The 22,496-nt window shown below is 42.5% G+C and overlaps 1 protein-coding gene across 5 annotated transcripts in view; it reads left to right on the forward strand.

Annotated features, from left to right (window-relative positions):
* dock1 (dedicator of cytokinesis 1) overlaps positions 1-22,496 on the forward strand; it is a 712,419-nt gene that overhangs the window by 132,391 nt on the left and 557,532 nt on the right. For all 5 annotated transcript variants that reach the window (XM_085994680.1, XM_085994678.1, XM_085994676.1 and 2 more), the window contains 3 exons: positions 6,267-6,348; positions 8,385-8,520; positions 16,656-16,728. In XM_085994680.1, coding sequence (XP_085850806.1) covers positions 6,267-6,348; positions 8,385-8,520; positions 16,656-16,728 — 291 coding nt within the window. The remainder of the gene's footprint in view (positions 1-6,266; positions 6,349-8,384; positions 8,521-16,655; positions 16,729-22,496) is intronic.

Genomic DNA, 22,496 nt, shown 5'->3' on the forward strand with positions numbered 1-22,496 from the left:
TTCTATGATTTCTATAAATACTGTGGCTACAAGAGCAGGTCAGAGGCTGGGTATTCTGTGGCGAGTGACTCACCTCCTGACTCCCCAAAGCCTTTCCACCATCTACAAGGCACAAGTCAGGAGTGTGATGGAATACTCTCTACTTACCTGGATGAGTGCAGCTCCAGCAACACTCGGGCAGCTCGACACTATCCAGGACAAAGCAGCCGCTTGATTAGCACCCCATCCACCACCTTAAACATTCACTCCCTCCACCACTGGCGCACCGTGGCTGCAGTGTGTACCATCTACAAGATGCACTGGAGCAACTTGCCAAGGCATCTTCGACAGCACCTCGAAGGACAAGGGCAGCAGGCGCATGGGAACACTATCATCTCCAAGTTCCCCTCCAAATCACACACCATCCTGACCTCGAAATATATCGCCGTCCCTTCATCATCGCTGGGTTGAAATCCTGGAACCCCCTATCTAACTGCCCCATGGGAGTACCTTCACCACACAGACTGCTGCAGCTCAAGATGGTGGCTCACTACCACCTTCTGAAGGACATTTAGAGATGGGCAATAAATGTTGGCCTTGCCAGCGAGGCCCACATCCCATGAATAAATAAAATAAAAACATGACATTAGGAAAGAGTTCAAAAAAGATATAAAACATTTAAGTTACAAAGGGGGGAGATAATTGATAAACTATTCACGGGATGTATGGGTCGCTGACAAAGCCAGCATTTATTGCCCATCCCTAATTGCCCTTGAAACATAGAAAATAGGAGCAGGAGTAGGCCATTCGGCCCCTCGAGCCTGCTCCGCCATTCAATGAGATCATGGCTGATCATCCAAATTCAGTACCCTGTCCCTGCCTTCTTTCCATATCCCTTGATCCCTTTAGCCTTAAGAAATAGATCTAACTCCTTCTTGAATATATTTAATGATTTGGTCTCTACTGCCTTCTGTGGTAGAGAATTCCACAGGTTCACCACTCTCTGGGTGAAGAAATTCCTCCTCATCTCAGTCCTAAATGGCTTACCCCTTATCCTTAGACTGTGACCCCTGGTTCTGGACTCCCCGACCATCGGGAACATCCTTCCTGCATCCAGTCTGTCTTAGTCCTGTTAGAATTTTATAAGTTTCAATGAGATCCCCTCTCATTCTTCTAAACTCCAGCGAGTATAAGCCCAATCGACCCAATCTCTCCTCGTACGTCATTCCTGCCATCCCAGGTATCAGTCTGGTGAATCTTCGCTGCACTCCCTCCATGGCAAGAACATCCTTCCTCAGATAAGGCGACCAAAACTGCACACAATACTCAAGATGTGGTCTCACCAAGGCCCTGTACAACTGCAGCAAGACATCCTTGTTCCTGTACTCAAACCCTCTCGCTATGAAGGCCAACATACCATTTGCCTTCTTAACCGCCTGCTGCACCTGCATGCTTACCTTCAGCGACTGGTGCACAAGGACACCCAGGTCTCATTGCACTTCCCCTTCTCCCAATCTATTGCCATTCAGATAATAATCTGCCTTCCTGTTTTTGGCACCAAAGTGGATAACCTCGCATTTATCCACGTTATATTGCATCTGCCATGCTTCTGCCCAATCACCCAACCTGTCCAAATCATCCTGGAGTTTCTTGGCATCCTCTTCACAGCACACACGCCCACCCAGCTTTGTGTCGTCTGCAAACTTGGAGATATTACATCTAGTTCCCTTGTCTAGATGATTAATATATATTGTGAATAGCTGGGGTCCAAGGACCGATCCCTGCGGTACCCCACTAGTCACTCACTGCCTGCCACTCGGAAAAAGACCAGTTTATTCCAACTCTTTGCTTTCTGTCTGCCAACCAGTTCTTTATCCAAGTCAATACCTTGCCCCCAAATCCCATGTGCCTTAACTTTACACGCTAATCTCTTATGCCGTACCTTCTCGAAAGCCTTTTGAAAATCCAAATACACCACATCCACTGGTTGTCCCTTATCTATTTTACCAGTTACATCCTCAAAAAATTCCAGTAGATTAGTCAAGCACGATTTACCTTTTGTAAATCCATGTTGACTTTGTCCGACCCTGTCACTGTTTTCCAAGTGCTCTGCTATTACATCTTTTATAATGGACTCTAGCATTTTCCCCCACTACCGATGTCAGGCTTACCGGTCTGTAATTCCCCATTTTCTCTCTACCACCTTTTTTGAATAGTGGGGTTACATTAGCTACCCTCCAATCCATGGGTACTGTTCCAGAGTCTATAGAATTTTGGAAGATGACCAGCAATGCATCTACTATTTCTAGGGCCACTTCCTTAAGTACCCTAGGATGTAGATTATCAGGCCCTGGGGATTTATCGGCCTTCAATCCTGTCAATTTCCCTAACACCATTTCCCTACAAATACTGATTTCTTTCAGTTCCTCCCTTTCATTAGACCCTATGTTCCCCGACATCTCTGGGAGGTTATTTGTGTCCTCCTTTGTGAAGACAGAACCAAAGTATGTATTTAATTGGTCTGCCATTTCTTTGTTCCCCATTATAAATTCCCCTGATTCTGACTGCAAGGAACCTACGCATGACTTCACCAATCTTTTTCTCTTCACATATCTATAAAAGCTTTTACAGTCAGTTTTTATGTTTCCTGGAAGCTTACTCTCATACTCTATTTTCCCCCTCTTAATTAACCCCTTTGTCCTCCTTTGTTGAATCCTAAACTGCTCCCACTCCTCAGGTTTACTGCTTTTTCTGGCCAATTTATATGTCCTCTCCTTGGATCTTATGCTATCCCTAATTTCCCTTGTTAGCCACGGTTGAGTCACCTTTTTTGTTTTATTTTTATGCCAAACTGGGATGAACAAATTCTGTAGTTCATCCATGCGATCTTTGAATGTTTGCCATTGCCTATCCACCATCAACCCTTTGAGTGACATTCCCCAATCAATCCTACCCAACTATCGCCTCATATCATCGTAGTTTCCTTTATTTAAATTCAGGACCCTAGTCTCTGAGTGAACTACTTCACTCTCCATTTTAATGAAGAATTCTATCATATTATGATCGCTCCGACCCAAGGGGCCTTGCACAACAAGATTGCTAATTAATCCTTTCTCATTACATAACACCCAGTCTAAGATGGCCTGATCTCTCGTTGGTTCCTCGACATATTGGTCCAGGAAACCATCCCGTTCAGGAATTTCTCCTCCACAGTATTGTTACTAATTTGGTTAGCCCAATCTATATGTAGATATAAGCCACCCATGATTGTGCCCTTATTGCACGCTTCTCTAATTTCCCTTTTAATGCCATCCCCAACCTCCGCATTACTGTTTGGAGGTCTATATACCACTCCCACTAACGTTTTCTGCCCCTTGGTATTTCTCAGTTCTACCCATACAGATTCCACATCATCAGAGCTAATATCCTTCCTTACAATTGTGTTAATCCCCTCTTTAACCAGTAATGCTACCCCACCTCCTTTTCCTTTTTGCCTATCCTTCCTGAATATTGAATACCCCTGGATGTTGAATTCGCAGCCTTGGCCATCCTGGAGCCATGTTTCCGTAATCCCAATCATATCATATTCGTTTACCTCTATTTGCGCAGCTAATTCATCCACCTTATTACGAATGCTCCTCGCATTAAGACACGAAGTCTTCAGGCTTGTTTTTTTAACGCTCTTAGACCTTTTAGGATTATTATTTACTGTGGCTGTGTTTGATTTAAACGCTTGATTTCTCTGACTGCCACTTTTGTTTTTTCTCCTTCCTGTCTTTTGTTTTTATTCTCGTTTCCCTTTCCTCTGTCTCCCTGCTCAGGTTCCCAACCCACTGCCATTTTAGTTTAAACCCTCCCCCAGAGCACTCGCAAACACTCCCCCTAGGACATCGGTCCCGGCCCTGCCCAGGTGCAAACTGTCTGGTTTGTACTGGTCCCACCTCCCCCAGAACCGGTTCCAATGTCCCAGGAATTTGAATCCCTCCCCCTTGCACCATTCCTCTAGCCACGTATTCATCTGAAATATCCTTCTATTTCTACTGACTAGCACGTGGCACTGGTAGCAATCCTGAGATTACTACCTTTGAGGTCCTATTTTTTAATTTACCTCCTAACTCCCTATATTCAGCTTTTAGAACCTCATCCCGCTTTTTACCTGTATCGTTGGTGCCTATATGCACCACGACAACTGGCTGTTCACCCTCCCCATCCAAAATGCTCTGCAGCCGCTCTGAGCCATCCTTGATCCTTGCACCAGGGAGGCAGCACACCATCTTGGAGTCTCGTTTGCAGCCGGAGAAATGCCTATCTATTCCCCTTACAATAGAATCCCCTATTACTATAGCTCTACCCCTCTTTCCTCCCGTCCTGTGCAGCAGAACCACCCCTGGTGCCAGGAAGTTGGCTGCTGCTGCTTTCCCCTGAAAGGTCATCCCCCTCAAAAGTATCCGAAGTGGTATATCTGTTTGAGAGGGGGATGACCACAGGGGACTCCTGTACTACCTGCCTGCACCTACTACTCTGCCTGGTGGTCACCCATTCCCTTTCTGCCTGTACAACCTTTACCTGCCGTGTGACTAACTCCCTAAACGTGCTGTCCACGATGTCCTCAGCATCGCGAATGCTCCAGTATGTATCCAATCGCAGCTCCAGCGCCGCAATGCGGTCTGCCAGTAGCTGCAGCTGGATACACTTCCTGCACACATGGTCGTCAGGGACACAGGAAGTGTCCCTGATTTCCCACATAGCGCAGGAGGAGCATGCCATGGGGCCAAGCCGTTCTGCCATGACTTACCCTTTAATTAATTCAAATTAAATTAAATCAAATCAATACCACCAATTACACTACAGTTTAATGATATACTTAAGGGCCCTTGTTTAACAGCAGTCCCCGCTACACCACAGAGCGCTTAGAAACTATACACCACAGAGTTTAAGTTTGGAAAAAAGGGAGAAATACTCACCAACGAATCACCTGCTTTCTGGTGACGTCACACTTCGATTACTTTTTACTTCCCTCTCCCGCTCTGAGATTGGTAAACCTACCTGCTCCGCCGCCGCTCCAACCAGATCCGCCGGCGCTGTGGGGCTTACCTGCTGTTGCCGCCTCTTGTAGTCGCTCCTCCGCCGCCGCCGCTCCAACCAGGTCCGCCGCCGCTGTGGGGCCTACCTGCTGCTGCCGCCTCTTATAGTCGTTCCTCCGCCGCCGCCCGCCACCACTTGAGAAGGTGGTGGTGAGCCGCTTTGTTGAACCACTGCAGTCCATGTGGTGAAGCTACTCCCACAGTGCTGTTACGGAGGGAGTTCCAGGATTTCGACCCAGTGACTATGAAGGAATGGCGATATATTTCCAATTCAGGATCGTGTGTGACTTGGAGGGGATAAAAGCTGTGGTTAGGATGGATTGCATCCGTGCATATTAAAAGAAGTTAGGGGAAGAGATATCAGAGGCACTATTACATATATATTGATAAAGGGTTTTAACCCGAAACGTTGATTCTAATTTCTTTCCACTGATGTTGCCTGGCCTGCTGAGTTTTTCCAGCATTTTCTGTTGTTATTTCGGATTTCCAGCATCTGCAGTATTTTGCTATCGTACTAATAAATCCAATAAGGAATTCGGGAGAAACTTTTTTTTACCCAGAGTGTGGTTAGAATGTGGAACTTGCTACCACAAGGAGTAGTTGAGATGACCAGCATAAATGCATTGAAGGGGAAGCTAGATGAGGGAGAAAGGAATCGAAGGATGTGTTGCTGAGATTAGTTGAAGGAGGATCACGTGAACCATAAACACTGGCATGGAGCTGTTGGGCTGAATGGCCTGTTACTGTGCTGTAAATCTATATACAGTACTACACACACAATTCCCAAATACTTAATCATTCATTTGTTTACCTTTGGAGAAACCTACAATTAGTTCATGAATCTTCTCATCCATAGTACTTGTCACTGTTTTGCTTCCTACCATCAGTCTCTAAAGTAAGTTGCATTCTGGACGTGGCAATGAAGAGTGCATTTAAAATGTGTAGTTTTGTTACAAGTGCACATACCTACTCTCTAATAGCATTCATGAACTTGAGAGAGTATATTTTGCTTAAGGCTTAGCATGCCACAGTTCATTTTACCACTGTTAGCTTAATTTCATAATGATTCCTACTGCTAAAGTCTACATAAAAATACATACTTTCATTTGCTGTTGAATCTACTAATGGATAGAAGGAGTAGTAAGAACTGCTAGTGAGTGTGTTGGGAGTAACAAAATTTACAAACCAGTTTTGTTTTTACAGTGAAAACTACCTAGTTCGATGGGCGAGCTCAGGCCTTCCAATAGACCTAGACCGGCTAAACAACCTAAGAGCTGTATTTACAGTAAGCTATTTTCACCTTTTAATTTTTTTTAAGTAATAGTTAGCTTGATAAAACTTTCATGCAATGGCCTGGTTTTTGTTTGATAGTTCACTTTTACTTTGAATTGGTTTCACGTCGCAGAATTGCAGGGATAAATGATGGAGCTTATCCCTTGCGATTGATTAAAAAATGGAAATGAGATTGAAGTTGAACAGGCTTCCTTGTATTTGAATTTGGTGGGGTTTTTTTTGGTTAGATTTAGGTTTGAAGTTTTGAAATGCCACAATCTGATTTTTTTTTTAAAGAGTAAATTACCTGTACAAGTATTGACATCTAAGATGGAGAAGTGGAAGAAAAGCCAATATAATATGACCAGAGTAATGAATTAAAAATTAGATGGAAAGCTTTAAGACAAAACAATGATGATTTTTAAAATGTCATACTTTCTAACGAATTGAAAATATGCATGTAGTCAGCCATTCAGATTAGATACACTACATTCAATAATAAGCTCCATGAGGCTGTCATGTTACGGAGGAAGCACTGCACCTCAGGAGAGGCATACTCCATCTGGTCAGAACCTAGAGAGAGGTTCTGTCAAAAGCAGTGTAGTTCAGCTACACTGTAGTTAAGTAATGAGGTATTTCGTAAGACAGTATTTCCATTCCTTATTTACACTTACATATTCAGTTCAGAGATTGTAAGATGCAGCGATAATTTTACACATCAGATTTATCAGGTATTGCAGAAAACAAAGACTTCAGGTTAGGACCCTTTATCATTTTCCTTTGAGCAGGTGCATCAAGTACATTTCTATACTTGTAGTTCCAGACCATCGCTTGTAAGTATGCAACAGGCAGTCTTGGACATGTTACACTGGAAAACGGCTCAATTTTGGACAGACAAAAAGGCATCTTTTACCAAATTGTTGATTTTTCCAGTAGCATTTTTGTGATCAAATGGACCGTGATGGTGCTGAAAACTGCAAGTTGCCAACTTGGGCTTGGCTCAACTGTGTTTTTGTGAGGACAAGTAATTTCATCCTGATACAGTTGTTACTCCACATTAGTTCTGCACTGATGATGATCAGATGATCTTTACTGTCTGGCATGAAAAATTAAGGGCATTTAAAAACTTTCTATTTCTAGTGTAGGGTTTGCTTACCAAACAAAGTTTACGTGCTCGTTCTCACCATGACCTCTCAAGGTAAAGGTAAAGCTTTAATCTCCTGGTAAGGTACATAATTACTCAGCTGAAGACAATGTCAAGTGATTTTTCAGACCATCTGTAGAAATAAATAAAGGTCAACTTTAATGTTGCAGTTGTAGTGGCACTACCGAATGTCTCTTACCTGTTGTACATAACTCTCTTCAACGTTGTGTATATATTATTTGCATGTTCGGGCCGTTGCCCCTTTAAGAACGCGAGCCGGGCCAGCTCGGTCTCCCGCTCCCGCGGCAATCGCCGGCCCAGCTCGGTCTCCCGCTCCTGCGGCAATCGCCGGCCCAGCTCGGCCTCCCGCTCCCGCGACTTCGGCCGCAACGGCCAGCTGCAGTGCCGGGTAAACGCGATGACGCGGACAAACGCGGTGATGTCACGACGCATAGCACGTGACCGCCCCAAGCGTGGAAGAACGCGGTGACGTCACGACGCATAGCACGTGACCGCCCCAAGCGCGGGAAAATGCGATGACGTCATCACATGATCCACGGGGCTGCCCAGGCAGTCCTCGTGGCGTCCCCGCTGGGGAAAGACCTGTTCCACGTTGCCTGCTGTATTTCATCTAATCCAACATTAAAAACCTGTTTGTTCTTCCGAGTCGACCTCCGTTATTGGATAGGTATAGGACAATACCTACACAGTTAAATTAGAATATTAATTCAGGCTTTTTTTTTAAAAAGCTATCGAGTATACTAGTTTGTCTCAATTTAAAAAATAATGCTGGAAATAGGTCAGTCAGCATCAGTAAAGAGAAAAGAGAGGTTATGACATTTTGAATGTGTCTACTTCATCAGAGCTGGAATATTTTATTTGGGATATCTCCATGTTTTTCACAGGACCTTGGCAGCAAAGATCTTAAAAGAGAAAAAATTAGCTTTGTGTGCCAAATTGTCAGAGTGGGTCGCATGGAGCTGAAGGACAATCATACCAAGAAATTCACCACAGGGCTGAGAAGACCCTTTGGAGTAGCAGGTAAAGGCTCAGCCATAAAATATATTACTGAACGTATAGAATTTTTTGAAAAACTTGGACTACCAATGCTCTTTCATTTTCTTCCCTTAGGCGTCTTTCAAATTTTCAACTCGATTAATAAACATTACAACTGGTAGGAGTATATGCAGAATTCAAATCTTTCAAGGTGTTTACGGATGATAAATATCACTTGCCAATTAGCCACAGGCAATGCAGTGTTTAGCCGTAAGTTGACAAAGTAAATAATCAGCTCACTCAAGCTAATTGGATAGATGAATGGAGGAAAATGGGCTAAAGGAATATGGTAACAGGGTGGGTAAATGCGATTAGGGCTATTTGCTTGCCCGGAAGGTAAACGCTGGCATGGACTGGTTGGGCCAAATGGCCTGTTTCCATGTTGTAACATCTATGGCCTAGAAATTTGAGCAGGCCGGAAACCTGCCGGTGCCACTGCGGGCCGAAGTTAACCGTCGCCTGCAAAAAGAGCGCACGCAGCACCTGTATTTTGGTGCTGCCTGCTGATTTACATTAGCGCAGTGCAAAACCTGCAGTGTAATGTGCTGTTTCAGGCAGTAATCTCAGCAGGAGGCCCAATTTAGCGAGGCCGCAGCGTCCGTGGAGCGAGGCAGCATTGTCTTAAAGCTAGCCTGTCATTTCAGAAAGCGGTGTCAATCCCTTAAAGGGGAACTGCCTTCTAAAATGAATAAAATAAAAATCATTTAAGAAGAGTCGTTAGCCCTTGGAGTTCAACTGCCTTCTGAAAAAAATGTAAAAAATAGTGCCGAAATGGCAGTCTTCAGCTCTTAAAGCTGAACTGCCTTCTGCACATAAAAAAATGGGAAAAGTGCTTCAGCACTAACACAAGCCAGGGAAGGGGCACCCAGGGCCTCGCAATGACCAAGCCATTCTGTCACCCAAATCCCATTGCTCTAGGTTAAGTCATGTCTCGCCATTAACTCCAAGTGACAAAGCCACTTCCCAGGTAGCAGGCAAAAATGGAGAAGATAAGAAAGTTGTGCAAAGAAATAAATTTGTGTGTCATAACTATAACTGAAACGTAACATTAACATTTTTTCTTACACCCACGTGCATACCTTTGTGCATCTAGGATTGTGTCTTTTTCCATTTACGTGTGCTTCTACAAGGTGTAACCTCTGGCTTCAGCAGAGGTAGAGGCAGGCTGCTCACCTCCTTGCTGCGACTGCTTAGACACTTTTGGCGGATGTCCTCTGGGTTTTGGAGCCTGTGAGGGCCCCGCCATAGACTGCTCCTTCTGAAACTGTGCAGGGGCAGACTCGGCCATCGGGATCCGTGGCAGCATGTTGGGCTCTGACTGAGGGGAAGGCAATTGGGGAGAAGTGTAAGCGCTTTGAGAAGAGTCCTCACTTCCATGTCCTCTCTCACCATCATCCCTCTCATGGGCCACCCGCACTTCCCTGCTAGCAAGGAGCTGGAGAACACCTTGCTGCACATCAGTGGGGCGATGAAGACCCAAGTCGACGTTAGTATCCCTCCTTGAGATGAGGTCAATGAGTGTCTGCAATCTGTTGTTCACAGCTAGCATGTTCTTGTTGGACTGGCGCATTTGCTGCTCCATGTAGGTAGCCATCCTTTCCATGGAACAGCATGTCGCCATCATTGCCTGTGAGATGGTGGTGCTCATGTTGGAGATGCACTCTTCCATTCTCTGTACAGTTGCACACATCACGGCTGCAAAATCTGCCAGAGCCTCGCACAGTTGTTGCTGCTCCTCCAAGATCACCCTCTTTCTCGTTGGCCCCCGAGGTTCAGCATCTGCATGAAGCTCAGCACAGCTTGGGAGCGTGCTGTGGCCTCCAGTGAGGACTCTCCACTGCTGTCCCTGTCTCCACCATCTGCTCTTGTTCACTTGTGAAATGTGAAACATCAGGTGACAACACTATTCTATCTCTCACAGGACCCACCAAGGTGTGTGTATCTGCACTGGTGCTGGGTGTGCATGGGTCTGCTGACGGTACACCCTCAGAGAGTGGAGCTTCCTCTGAGGAGTTGTCTTCCTCCTCCGGCTGGACAGTGGGGGTGGGGGGCACTTGATGGACCTGTGGGAGAGTAAAGAGATGAATTAGAAGTCTTATGATAAGAATGGGTTACGTTACCATTGTGCACATGATGACATTTCACTGACTGCTGACATCAGTCACCATGAGTCACCATTTCTATCTTGAGTACAATTTGTGTTAAATTATAAATCAGGATGTAGCACAAAACCTTGCACCAACAGTGCGATTTTAAACAGGTACTATTTTAATTAAGATGTGGGACTCCTGCTACACACACTGCCCCAGAACAGACAAAAAGCACACATATACAGGATTAGTGAATAGAAGACGATAATTTGTATGCTAGTGATCTCAAAAAATATGCATTAGTTCACTAGATTCTACTTTTTATTCATTTTAACAGGAAGTAAAGCTGCATTCTTGGAAATTTGTAGTTGTTGAAATTGTTTACCTAGGCTCTCGAGTGATTATTTCATAATCATCAAGGGAAAGAATTAAAAATGAGTCATGATCACAGTTTCTACATTTGTTCATATAACTTGTTATTCCTAGAACTCAGAGTGTGGATGGTGCATTTCATTATCAATTCTACAGAAATCGTATTTAGCACTTCTACAGTGATATCCAAGGTTGGAACTTTTGTTACGGACGTCAATAATAGTTATGGATCAATTTATATGTCCCCTTTTTTTGTATCACTAGGTAAAATTGATGAAATAAGTGCATACAAGCTGCAGATTCTCATGAAATTGTTCTGTGCATTGGCTAACAGTACTAACTTCCTTAACATGGTTTTCTCCAAGTTTCATGCTAGATTATGACTTCACAAAAAAAAAGTTAACCTTGCTTAAGCCAAGAGTATCACCATGTGCAGTGGTCATGGACTCTTCTGCCTCTCTCATTCTCATCTGTGTTTCATTTTCTGATAAAGAAGGAGAGCCTAAGAGCCAACAATGAGCTCAACTCATGCCCCTTGATCCTGTATCAGGTAGCTGCCAGCCTACAACGACCCTGCCCTGAGTAAGGTCAAGGCAAGGTGTGCACTATGTTTCCAAAATTTAATTCAGGGAGCAGTTGCTTCTCTAGCTCCTTCCAAGTCGGTGCTTTTGATGTATTGCATAGAATTCTACAGCACAGAAACAGACCATTCAGTCCAACATGTCTATCTTTACGCTCCACACAAACCTCCTCCCACCTTACTTCATCTCACGCTATCAACATATCATTCTATTCCTTTCTCCCTCATGTACTTATTAAGCTTCCCTTAAATGCATCTATGCTATTTGCCTCAACGACTCCATGTGGTAGCGAGTTCCACATTCTCGCCACTCTCTTGATTAAATAAGTTTCTCCTGAATTCCTTATTGGATTTATTAGTGACTATCCTATATTTATGGCCCCTAGTTTTGGACTCACCCCCTTCACATCTGGAAACATCTTCTCTATGTCTACCCAATCAAACTCCTTCATAATTTTAAAGCCCTCTATCAGGTCACATCTCAGACTGCTCTTTTCTGGAGAAAAGAGCCTCAGCCTGTTCAGTCATTCTTGTTAGTTATACCCTCCCAGTTCTGGGATCATCCTTGTAAATCTTTTTTGCATATTCCCCAGTGCTTCGGTATATTTGCTTATCATGCTTATTAAACAAATAATTACATGGTTGCATAGGAAACACATCAACAGCAACTTGTGTTTAAAATAAGAAACTATCCAAAGTGAAAGAGAAAATTAAACTTTTTAGTCTATCGATCTATTTGTCAGTGGATTTCTCATGACCTTGTTCGCAATGAGTTGGAAGATATGCTGGTTGCTTTAACTCTATACTCAATTTTTATCTCAGTTTTTGTAAAGCACACTCCAAGCAACAAGGTACGCCAGGCTGGAGCTAATGTAGGTGGTTCATGTGGTATTGGCACCGAAGGGAATGTTTGCAGAGTTTACAGAACTAGGGTGGGGGGTTTGGCAGCACTTTGCAGTTGCTGAGATTTTGCAGCATGGGGCAGTCCTGGAGTTTAACAGTGCTGGGGGTTTAGCAGCAGTTGATGATCCTGTTCACCAGCAGTGCGATGTGGGCCTTGGGGTTTGTAGCACTGGGGGAAGAAGGGGTCTGGGAACTAGCAGTAAATGGGGAGGGTCATGGGGTTTGCAGCATTGATGAAGTTGCCCTGGAGTTTGCCAACCCTGTTCAGGGCAATCTGTACTTCAGCAGAACTAAGAATTGGATTGTGGGCTTTAGATTCAAAACTGTGTAAAGCATACTTAGGAATAAAACAGAGAAAATGTCTCAGTGGTTGAAAAGAGGGGAATTTAATAGATTTTTTATTAGTTTAATTAGGTTAGAGATGCAAGGTAAAATATATAGTAAACAAAACCTTTTGCCACTGCTATACCAGTTACAGTATTCAAACAGGGCTTATGTAGGAAACAGATAAGTTATGTTGAAAAATTTAATGCCACAGTTTTTGTCTTACTCCAAATTTGAGGGCTACCATAAGAAGTCTTGGCAATCGTCATAAGGCTTCAAACAGAAAAGGCTTGACACAGGTCTGCAAACTACTCTGACTGACCTGAATTCTGGTGCCCATATCAGAAATCGGTTCACCTTCTCCAGGTAGCCAAATTGTTGTATTTTAGCATCTCAACTTATAAACTAAATTTATCCAAAGACTTCCAAATGAAAACTCTATCACATGAGAAAATTACTATTTTCTACCTTCAAAGGATAGGTGGTTCCTCAACCATACAACAGTTTTTTTTTTTGTCTGTTGATACCCAAGCTGTTTTAAGATTTGAGATCGGGCAGGTTAGAAGAGTCTCTCTACCTCCCTGGAAGATATTTGGCCTAAAAAAAACTAGATCAAGGATAAAGGGCTGGATTTTCATTGAGTCGTCGGGTATGAGGCGGGACTACAACTTACGGGGTTGTAGTCCCGCCTCCATCGAGTTCTAGCCAACCCACGCGATTTTGACTTGATTGACCTTGTTGAGCCCGCCCAGCGGGCTCAGCAGGCCAATTAAGGGCCACCCGGCAACAGGTGACGTCACAGATTGATATTTCATCTGTCAAGACCTTTTGACAGATGAAATATCAGCGTTTGAAGCTGTCAAACACTGACAATCTGTACTCCAAGTTAATTCCTTCCTCTCAGGATGATTTAGAGATCTCCCCAGAACAGAAAGCAGAGGCTGCAATTTTTGACAGCTCGCAGCCATTCTGCTTTCTGTGCCGGTGAGATGAGGGACTCCCGAGACTTGAAGGAAGGAAGGCTGTAAAGGTAAGTAAAGGTTAGTAGAACTTCTTTAAACACTTTACACACACCAAACACACTTACCTTTGCACTCATGCACCCATCACTCACCTGAACACCGGACATCTCGACCCCTCCAAGCCCTTCATCCCGACGGTCCGTCTCCTCTAACTTGGCGTGGCTTGGAGCCGTCGGGAATCCCACACTTCAAAAATAGGGATTAGGCTAAAAACTGCCTGTTAACTACTTGTTAACAGGCAGTTAATTGGTACTAATCCCCTTCCCGCCTCAGGGAGGCGGGTCTCAGTGCGGGTCGGGTACCCGCCTCCTTTGAAACTGGCATGGAGGCGGGTTGGGTGCGGGATGGGTTCGGGACCCCCGATTTCGGGATTTTAACCCCCCACGCGCCTCCAATGTCGCCTCCACGGCCCAATGAAAATCCTGCCCAAAGTCTGCAGGGGTTGTATGTTTGAATTTTTTAATCTTTCATTGTCTCCCTCCAAATTCATTTTGCACCTTTGTCCTCTAGCTCTGTATTCAGTTTGAGTCAAATAGCCTGCTTACATCTACTTCTATGCTTCAGCATTTAACACTGGATTCACACATTATTTTGATGCCACAGCAAAGCAGTTTTGAACACTAATGATGTGTAAACGGTAATGGTGGTCGATCAAATCAATCTGCAGACCAGTGTAAACACAGTCTTCTGCAGTTTGAGTTCCAAAGCAGAATAATGCAGGGTAAGAATTTGGAAGCACAGGAGGGGAAAAAATCAAAATTAAATGAAAAATCCATACCAAGGCAGTTGGCCCTCTTGGGGATAATAAAAATCTTCTCAATTTCCTAAATTTATCAAACTGTTGTGAAATCTTGCAGACATAACAACAACTTACATTTATATAGTGCATTTACCATAGCAAACCATCCCAAGGCGCTTAACGGACCGGGAGCCAGTGTAGGTCAGCAAGCACAGGGGTGCTAGGTGAACGAGACTTGGAGCAAGTTAAGATATGTGCGGCAGAGTTTTGGAGAGTTCAAGTTTATGTAGATTATGTTTATCGTTAATATAATGCAGTAACATCAGCTGTCTTCATGGCCATTCAAACCTAGAGAGCAGGATTGAGTCTTGGAGATGCTGGAATGAATTGGTTCTCCAAACCTCAAGCGAGTTTGGAAGTGATATGCCCTGCGTTTGTTTGCTGGAATGTGAATACGCTGTTAAAGACCCGAATCATGCTACGATGTGAAGAAACACGTGTAGAACCCCACTGAAAACTGAGTTCTATGAAAACTGAGTTCTACATTTATGTTTTCATTTCTTTTGAGTCCTTATATCAACAACAAAATCTTGTATTTATATCGCGCCTTTAACTTAGTAAAATGTCCTAAGGCGCTTCACAGGAGTATTATAAGACAAAAAAATTGACACCGAGCCACATAAGGAGAAATTAGGATAGATGACCAAAAGTTTAGTCAAAGAGGTAGGTTTTAAGGAGCGTCTTAAAGGAGGAAAGAGAGGTAGTGAGGCGGAGAGGTTTAGGAAGGGAATTCCAGAGCTTAGGGCCGAGGCAACAGAAGGCACGGCCACCAATAGTTGAGCGATTATAATTGGGGATGCTCAAGAGGGCAGAATTAGAGGAGTGCAGAATTAGAGGAGTGCAGATATCTCAGTGGGGTTGTGGGGCTGGAGGAGATTACAGAGATTGGGAGGGGCGAGGTCATGGAGGGACTTCAAAACAAGGATGAGAATTTTGAAATTGAGGTGTTGCTTAACCGGGAGTCAGTGTAGGTCAGCGAGCACAGGGGTGATGGGTGAACGGGACGTGGTCCAAGTTAGGACATAGGCAGCCGAGCAGATGAGAAATAGGAGGAGACCAAGGATAGATCCTTGGGGGACCCCAGAGGTAACAATGCGGGAGCGGGAAAAGAGGCCATTGCAGGTGATTCTCTGGCTACGATTAAATAGATAAGAATGGAACCAGGCGAGTGCAGTCCCACCTGGCTGGATGATGGTGGAGATGTGTTGGAGGAGGATGGTGTGGTTGGAGGAGGATGGTGTGGTCAGAGGTTGCAGACAAGTTGAGAAGGACGAGGTGGGATAGTTTACTTTTGTCACAGTCACAAAGGATGCCATTTGTAACTTTGATGAGAGCTGTTTCAGTACTGTGGCAGGGGCAGAAATCTGATTGGAGGGATTCAAACATGGAGCTGCGGGAAAGATGGGTACAAAGTCACTCTTCTCGTTGTTCTCTGAATACTTTTCAAAGCATAATCGTAGGGTGCCTAAAACTGTAAGCAGTATGTCAAAAGTGATCTCACCATTGATCTACTTGTGATTATAATCCAGCCTCCATTGAAGAGGATTTGTCTTCCCCATTGTGAGCTGCTACATCATGGATTGGCTAAATATTTCCGACTTCTTTGATTATTTCATCCAGCTTGGCTGTTAAGGCCCAAGTCTGCTTGGTCTGTGTTGATCTGTGTTTTTTGCTGACAGCTGGGGTAGGGCCAATAAAGGAGTAAAGGAGATATGTGCCATTATTTCTCCCTTTGCAGGAGGACTAGGATAGCATGAGGCAGTTTAAAAATATAGATATATATAGATCTTCAGCAGAAAGCAATGCTACTTTGGGGCTCTCTTTTTCTGACCTGCTGGAGCCATCGGGCGTCCAAAAAGTGGTTGTCTAAAAGGAGTAAATTTGTGTAAATGAGAGTGCTAAAGCTCAGGTTGATTGAACTGTCAGCTTGTGTATCACCAACTTCATGCAACATTTCCCATACTTTTCCAATAATTGAAGGAGAACTTTTTTTTTGTATGAAGACGGACACATTTTTCTTCTTATTTCAGTTATGGATGTCACTGACATAATCACAGGGAAAGTGGATGACGAGGACAAACAGCACTTCATTCCATTCCAACCGTAAGTAGTCTTAAGTTTTGGTAGCTCACAATCTTCAGTCAGAATGTTTGCTGTCAGTAGAAGTTATCTCAAATATTTATTCTGTTGGCTTAATCTCTTCGAGAGATGAGATCTTTCTACAGATTGGAATTTTATGTGCATTTTGTATATGTATATTCAACAATCTTGTATGTTTGAGGATATTTGCAGGCTTTTGCATTACAATGCATCATCTGCGATTATGGTGATTATTCTTTGTTACTAGGCAAAATTATTGAAATTATTTCTTTTGTATTAGTTCTCAAAAAACTAAAATTATGTAGCTAACCTATTTTATGCTGTAGTTTGCTTTTTAAATCATAATGGGCTATATTGTAAAAATTTCAGTTCAGCAGAACCTCTATTATCCATAATAGGGAGGGAGGACTTTCCCTGGTGGATAACCTAGCATCCTCGAGCTTTGGTTTGCATATATGGTACAGTAATATCCTATGCATAGGAATGAAGATCAGTACAGTACAAATAACAAACCAAACGTTACACACTTGTCTTCAAGAAAAGGAAATTAAATATAATCTCGAGATTTTGCAATGATACAATGGGGGGAATTTTAACCTTTAAAAAAAGGTGGGTTTGGAGCGTAGGGGTAGTTAAATTGTTAAAAATGGGATTCCCGACCTGATCCCGCCTCCAACCTGCCCACTTCCAGTTTTAAGAGGCGGGATTGGGCAGGCGACCAACCCACTCCCAGGGGGCGGGATGTCAATTTAAATATTATAATGAGGTAGGAAGCCTATTTTTAACCTCCATTCTGTTTTTAACTGCATGTTGGATGGGTTTCACAGAATTTATGAAACCCGGCAGTTACCGCAAGATAGGGACTGCTGGATCCAGGCGGTAAGTGCCTCTATACCTACCTCCTGGATCCAGGGTCCCTGCCTAATCCACTCCTCTGCGATCTGAGACCCCCACATGAGGCTGCCGATCATCCCCCATCTTCCAGCTCCGATCCTCTCTCACTCATTTTCCCCCCCCCACCCCCCTGATCGTCTGCCCGACCCCAGATCCTCTCTTTCCTCCCCCCCCCCCCCCCCCCAACCGATCCATTTAATAGCCCGGCATCCACGCGAGCCCTCCCTCCTCTGTGCAGCCAAAGGCCTACCTGCCCGCACCCAGCCAGCCTCTCAATTTGGCTGGCTGTGGGCAGGAAACCGAGGCCTCACATGCAAATCAGGCCCTGCTGTTAAAGTCGGCAGGGCCTGCAGGAAATCCGGCCTCCCGGGTTTCCTGACCGTCTCGGAGCCACCCTGCTCCCAACCCACCTTCCTCTACAAAATTCCAGCCAATGTTTTGAGCAAAACTTTATCCTGTGCAAATTCTGGCAGGTGCTGAAAAATCAAGTGTTTAGAATTTGATGGTTTTTGAAAATTTTTTTTTTCTTTTTTGTAGTCTTCACACACTATTTCAAGCTGGCAGGCCAGGCAGATAACATATGGATATGAAATTGCTAAGGGATAGAAAACAGAATTGTGGTGAATGGCTGTTTTTCAAACTGCAGGGAGGTATATGTTTCCTAAGGTTCACTACTAGGACCACTGCTGTTTTTGATGTACATTCATAACTTGGACCTGGGGTACCCAGCACAATTTCAAAATTTGCAGATGACACGAAATTTGGAAGTGTAGAAAACGGTGAGGAAGATTTCAAGAAAACATAGACATAGACAGGTTGGTGGAATGGGCGGATACATGGCAGATGAAATTCAACGCAGAAAAGTGTGAGGCGATACATTTTGGTAGGAAGAATGAGGAGAGACCATATATATTAAAGGGTACAATTTTAAAGGGGGTGCAGGAACAGAGGGACCTGGGGGTGCTTGTGCACAAATCTTTGAAGGTGGCAGGGCAGGTTAACAAAGCAGTTAATAAAGCATATAAGATTCTGGGCTCTCTAAATGGAGGCATTGAGTACAAGCGGCTCTGGGATCACATGGGCCAGGCGAACCAATGGAAGAAGGGAATCACCCTTCATACCTTTGACAGGTCTGTACGCACAGAACTGTCAAAAGTATGAATGGGGATGACTGCAAAAATGCACCAGCACACTGAAATAAATAAATAAAAACCATTACATATATAAAATTAATTAAAATGCCATTTAATTAACTATTTTAAACAAAAATGTATTTTTTGAAAAATAAATGTTAATGTTTTAAAGGGGCTAAAAATAACCTTACCTTGTGCAGGTTTTTTAATGTTTAAATGATTGAAAAAAAATTATTTTAATGTTATTTTAAACTCTTATGCTGTAAGAATTCTATGGCCTTTCAGCGGGATGAAGTTGTGCAAACAGCGCAACTCTCCACCCGCAGAGGCACTTCTCCCGGGGATGTGTACGATCTGTCGAGAAGATTCTTCGCATGCCTAAACCCGGCACTTGTGCGGCCTCTATGGGTACGTACACACCTCGTATTCACTCGCAGGGGTCGTAGAATTCGGCCCATTGAGTGAGTATAAATTTAGATATATAAGCAAGTAAATTACATTGAATTAAAAAAAAAATAAAGTTTAAGAAGCTCCAGCTTGAAACCTGCACTTGTGCATTACTTGCTTCATATTTAATAAATGAAGTTGCAGATGATTTGTAATTTCAGCAAAACACATACTATCAAATCCAGTATGTTGGTCACTCACAACTTCTCTATTGGGTGACCAACTGAAAAAATATTGATCACTTTTCTCTAAATTGTCATTTCTACTTGTACTCCAGTTATGCAGCATTTTCTAAATGTTTTGGCTGAGTTAGAAGAGACTTTGAGTAAATACAGCTAGAAGAATGCAGCATTGAGTAATTATACAGAATAATTGTCACATTATAAGATGATAGCAATGAAAATCTAGAAATCTGACTACATAGTTCAGATCTCAGAAATTCAGGACCAGATACTCCATCAAAAATTGGTTGTCCATTGTCACATTAAGTTACGGGGTATACATAAAATTATGACCTTTTAAAAACCCATACTGATGAATCTAATTGAGACAATCTGATATTTTACTAGATAGTTTTAAAAAAAACACTTCACATTTGTTTTGCTTGCAATAGACTACATTTCAATTGATTTGGCTTATGCTGTATACATAAATCTTTCATTCCTTCCAAGGTTTGGACTTTCTGTATATTCTTGAGTTTATTATGTGTTTGTGTATTTCTTTATGACTATTTTAGCATAATATATGGGACATTCTTGCCACGTGTCTTTTCTGATACTTTTTATTTCCTCCTTGTTTATACTGCTATAAAAGCTACCTGAAATCTCGGGTGTGGGGGTGCGGTACTTAATTTTCTCACTGGTTTTCACAGAGGTGTTTAAAAAAAGTGCTAAGGAGCTTCAGTTGAGTGACCAGAGAGGAGAATGGCTGTTGGGAAGATGAGGATCTTTCAAAGCAAATAGATGTCCTGGTAAATGTCGTAACCATCTTGACGGCATTTATTTTTTAAAGTGCTGGTATGATCTAAGGCAGGCTATAGTTTATTTGAAATATGTATTGGGGCTTTGACAAGACTTGTGAAAAATCTAGATTTTGTAGTGAAATTGCAAATGAGCTAAAAGATTGGACAACAAAAAGCACAAAGTGTACAGTAACTGGACATATCTCAAGGTAGGAAACATTGCTGAGTGGAAGTTTGGCAAGAATTGTTTCTGACTCCTTCGATTTTCAGTCTTGGAATTGTGTTTATAACCCAGTTAGTTGAAGTTTATTAATCAGAAGCTCTCGAAGAACAATTTGTGTTATGGCAGCAGTGAGGAAACTGAGAGAGATTTTAAACTTGGCTAATTGCCAGTTGGCATTCTGTGTGGACACATATAAAGTAATTTACTATGTTGTAAGGAATTGATTTGGCATGCAAGTGGACAGTCCTCCTAAAACTGTCACCACAGTGTGGACCATCAGTTAACCGTGCAAACCGTATATGCAGTGAAGTGTAAGGAGGAGCGTTATATGGTATTCCTTGTTTTCCTCTACCTCTGCAGTGAACCGCCTTTCAAAATATTCAGGGTGTTTCTGATTCTCTGCCCGCTCAGTAGTCTCACTATTGTGCCTAATTTGTGGAAGGTAGAACCAGCTTTAGCGGGTTTCAATGTCAAGCACAATTGTGTTTAAGGAGAGAAAAAAAACTTAAATGAAATAATTTATTACCTAGCACTGTGGAAGTATGGGTGTTTGAACTTTGATTAACCAAGATCTAGAACATTTGAAACTTCAATATTGCGCATGAAACGAAGAAATAGAACAGAACTGAGTAGTTGCAATATTGATCCAAAAAGGGATGCAATGGATGCAGGTGAATGGACCTTTGTGTGTATACAATTATTGTGATCAAATGTTCAATGGATGAAACAATTGATACTTACTGCAACATAAGGTAATATTTTCAAAACAGTTATGTAAGATTAAATTTTCTTCAGAGTGGCTGAACTTCAGTATAAAAGATATTGCCATTGAATGAAGGATTTAAAAAAAGACTGCCTGCGGCAGTGGGGAAGACGCTTGAAACAAATACGTTTGCTACTAAAACTTTTTATTTAGTACCTTTCGTTGATCATCCATAATCTGAGGGGAGACATTATTCAAAGATCCAGCTCACGAAACTGATTCTACTCAATGGCTCTTCAGCACTTGCTCACACTGAGTGACATTTGCTTTGACATCCTGGAGTAGTTGTGTAAATACAGTTAGAGGAACATTAAGTAATTTTTAAAAATAGCACAGTAACATTCATTAAATGCTGCCAGTTCATTTAGTAGATTGTCCCTATTGTAGCTTAATGTTGTCACCACAAGAAAAGGCATCTCAGCTGATTGTCTGGATAGTTTGGGGAAGTTGAGCAATAAAAAAATCTAATTTTAGTGGGAAAATTAATTAATTTATAAATTCCTACAAGTGTAGGCCAATATAAATTATGTGTTACTCTTAGTATATTTTTTATTTGATTTAAAATAAATCATTCTGTACCTAAATTCAAATTAAACTCCTTTGGGGTAATTTTAGCTTTATGCACTCCACCCGACTTAAATTCAATGGAAACGAAATTCGGTCCTGGTGTATAATGGGCGGCCGATCCGATATCACCCATGTTACACTATTGCCAAAAGTTAAAATTAGTTTCTCTTGAATTTCTCTCTCTTTCTACCCCAATTAGTTAAATTACTGTAAATGAAGTTTATGTGAACACTTCTGAGTTGTTAGTCCATTTTTATTTTCTAATGATTAAAGCGACTAATGGAAGTACTTTAAATATTTAGTGGCGTTGTGTTCATTCAGTGATTTGTTCACATGATGTCATTTAACCATCACTAGATATCTAATGTACTGCAAATGTTAGAGTTTATAATTTACTTATCTGAACTAGCAACATCTAGTGACAACTCTTGCAGCAACCTTTTAAATAAAACTCTTAATTAATCACTAGGGTCTTCCATTTAGCTCAAATTACACAAGATATTTTTTGAGAATTGATTTTAGGAGAGCTCCATTGTATTATGAAAGCACTCTTGTACACATGAAGATTTTGTATTTTCTGTGCCTAGTGGGTGATTCTTTTCAATATACTGCTGGGGAAGGGCTTAAGGTGGTGCATGAAGATGTTGGTAATAGTGATGCAGATTTGCATTTATTCTTGTGCAGTTGGCATTTTCTCGATTTTAATGATCTTCCTATGTCTTTCTTGTTATCCATCTGTCCTGTCCCTTGCGTTGGCTGATGATAACCGTTTGTTGCATTTAT

The sequence above is a fragment of the Somniosus microcephalus genome, chromosome 8, assembly GCF_052327205.1.
Source record: "Somniosus microcephalus isolate GS21.2 chromosome 8, FLI_Smic_1.0, whole genome shotgun sequence".
In the NCBI taxonomy this organism is placed as follows: domain Eukaryota; kingdom Metazoa; phylum Chordata; class Chondrichthyes; order Squaliformes; family Somniosidae; genus Somniosus; species Somniosus microcephalus.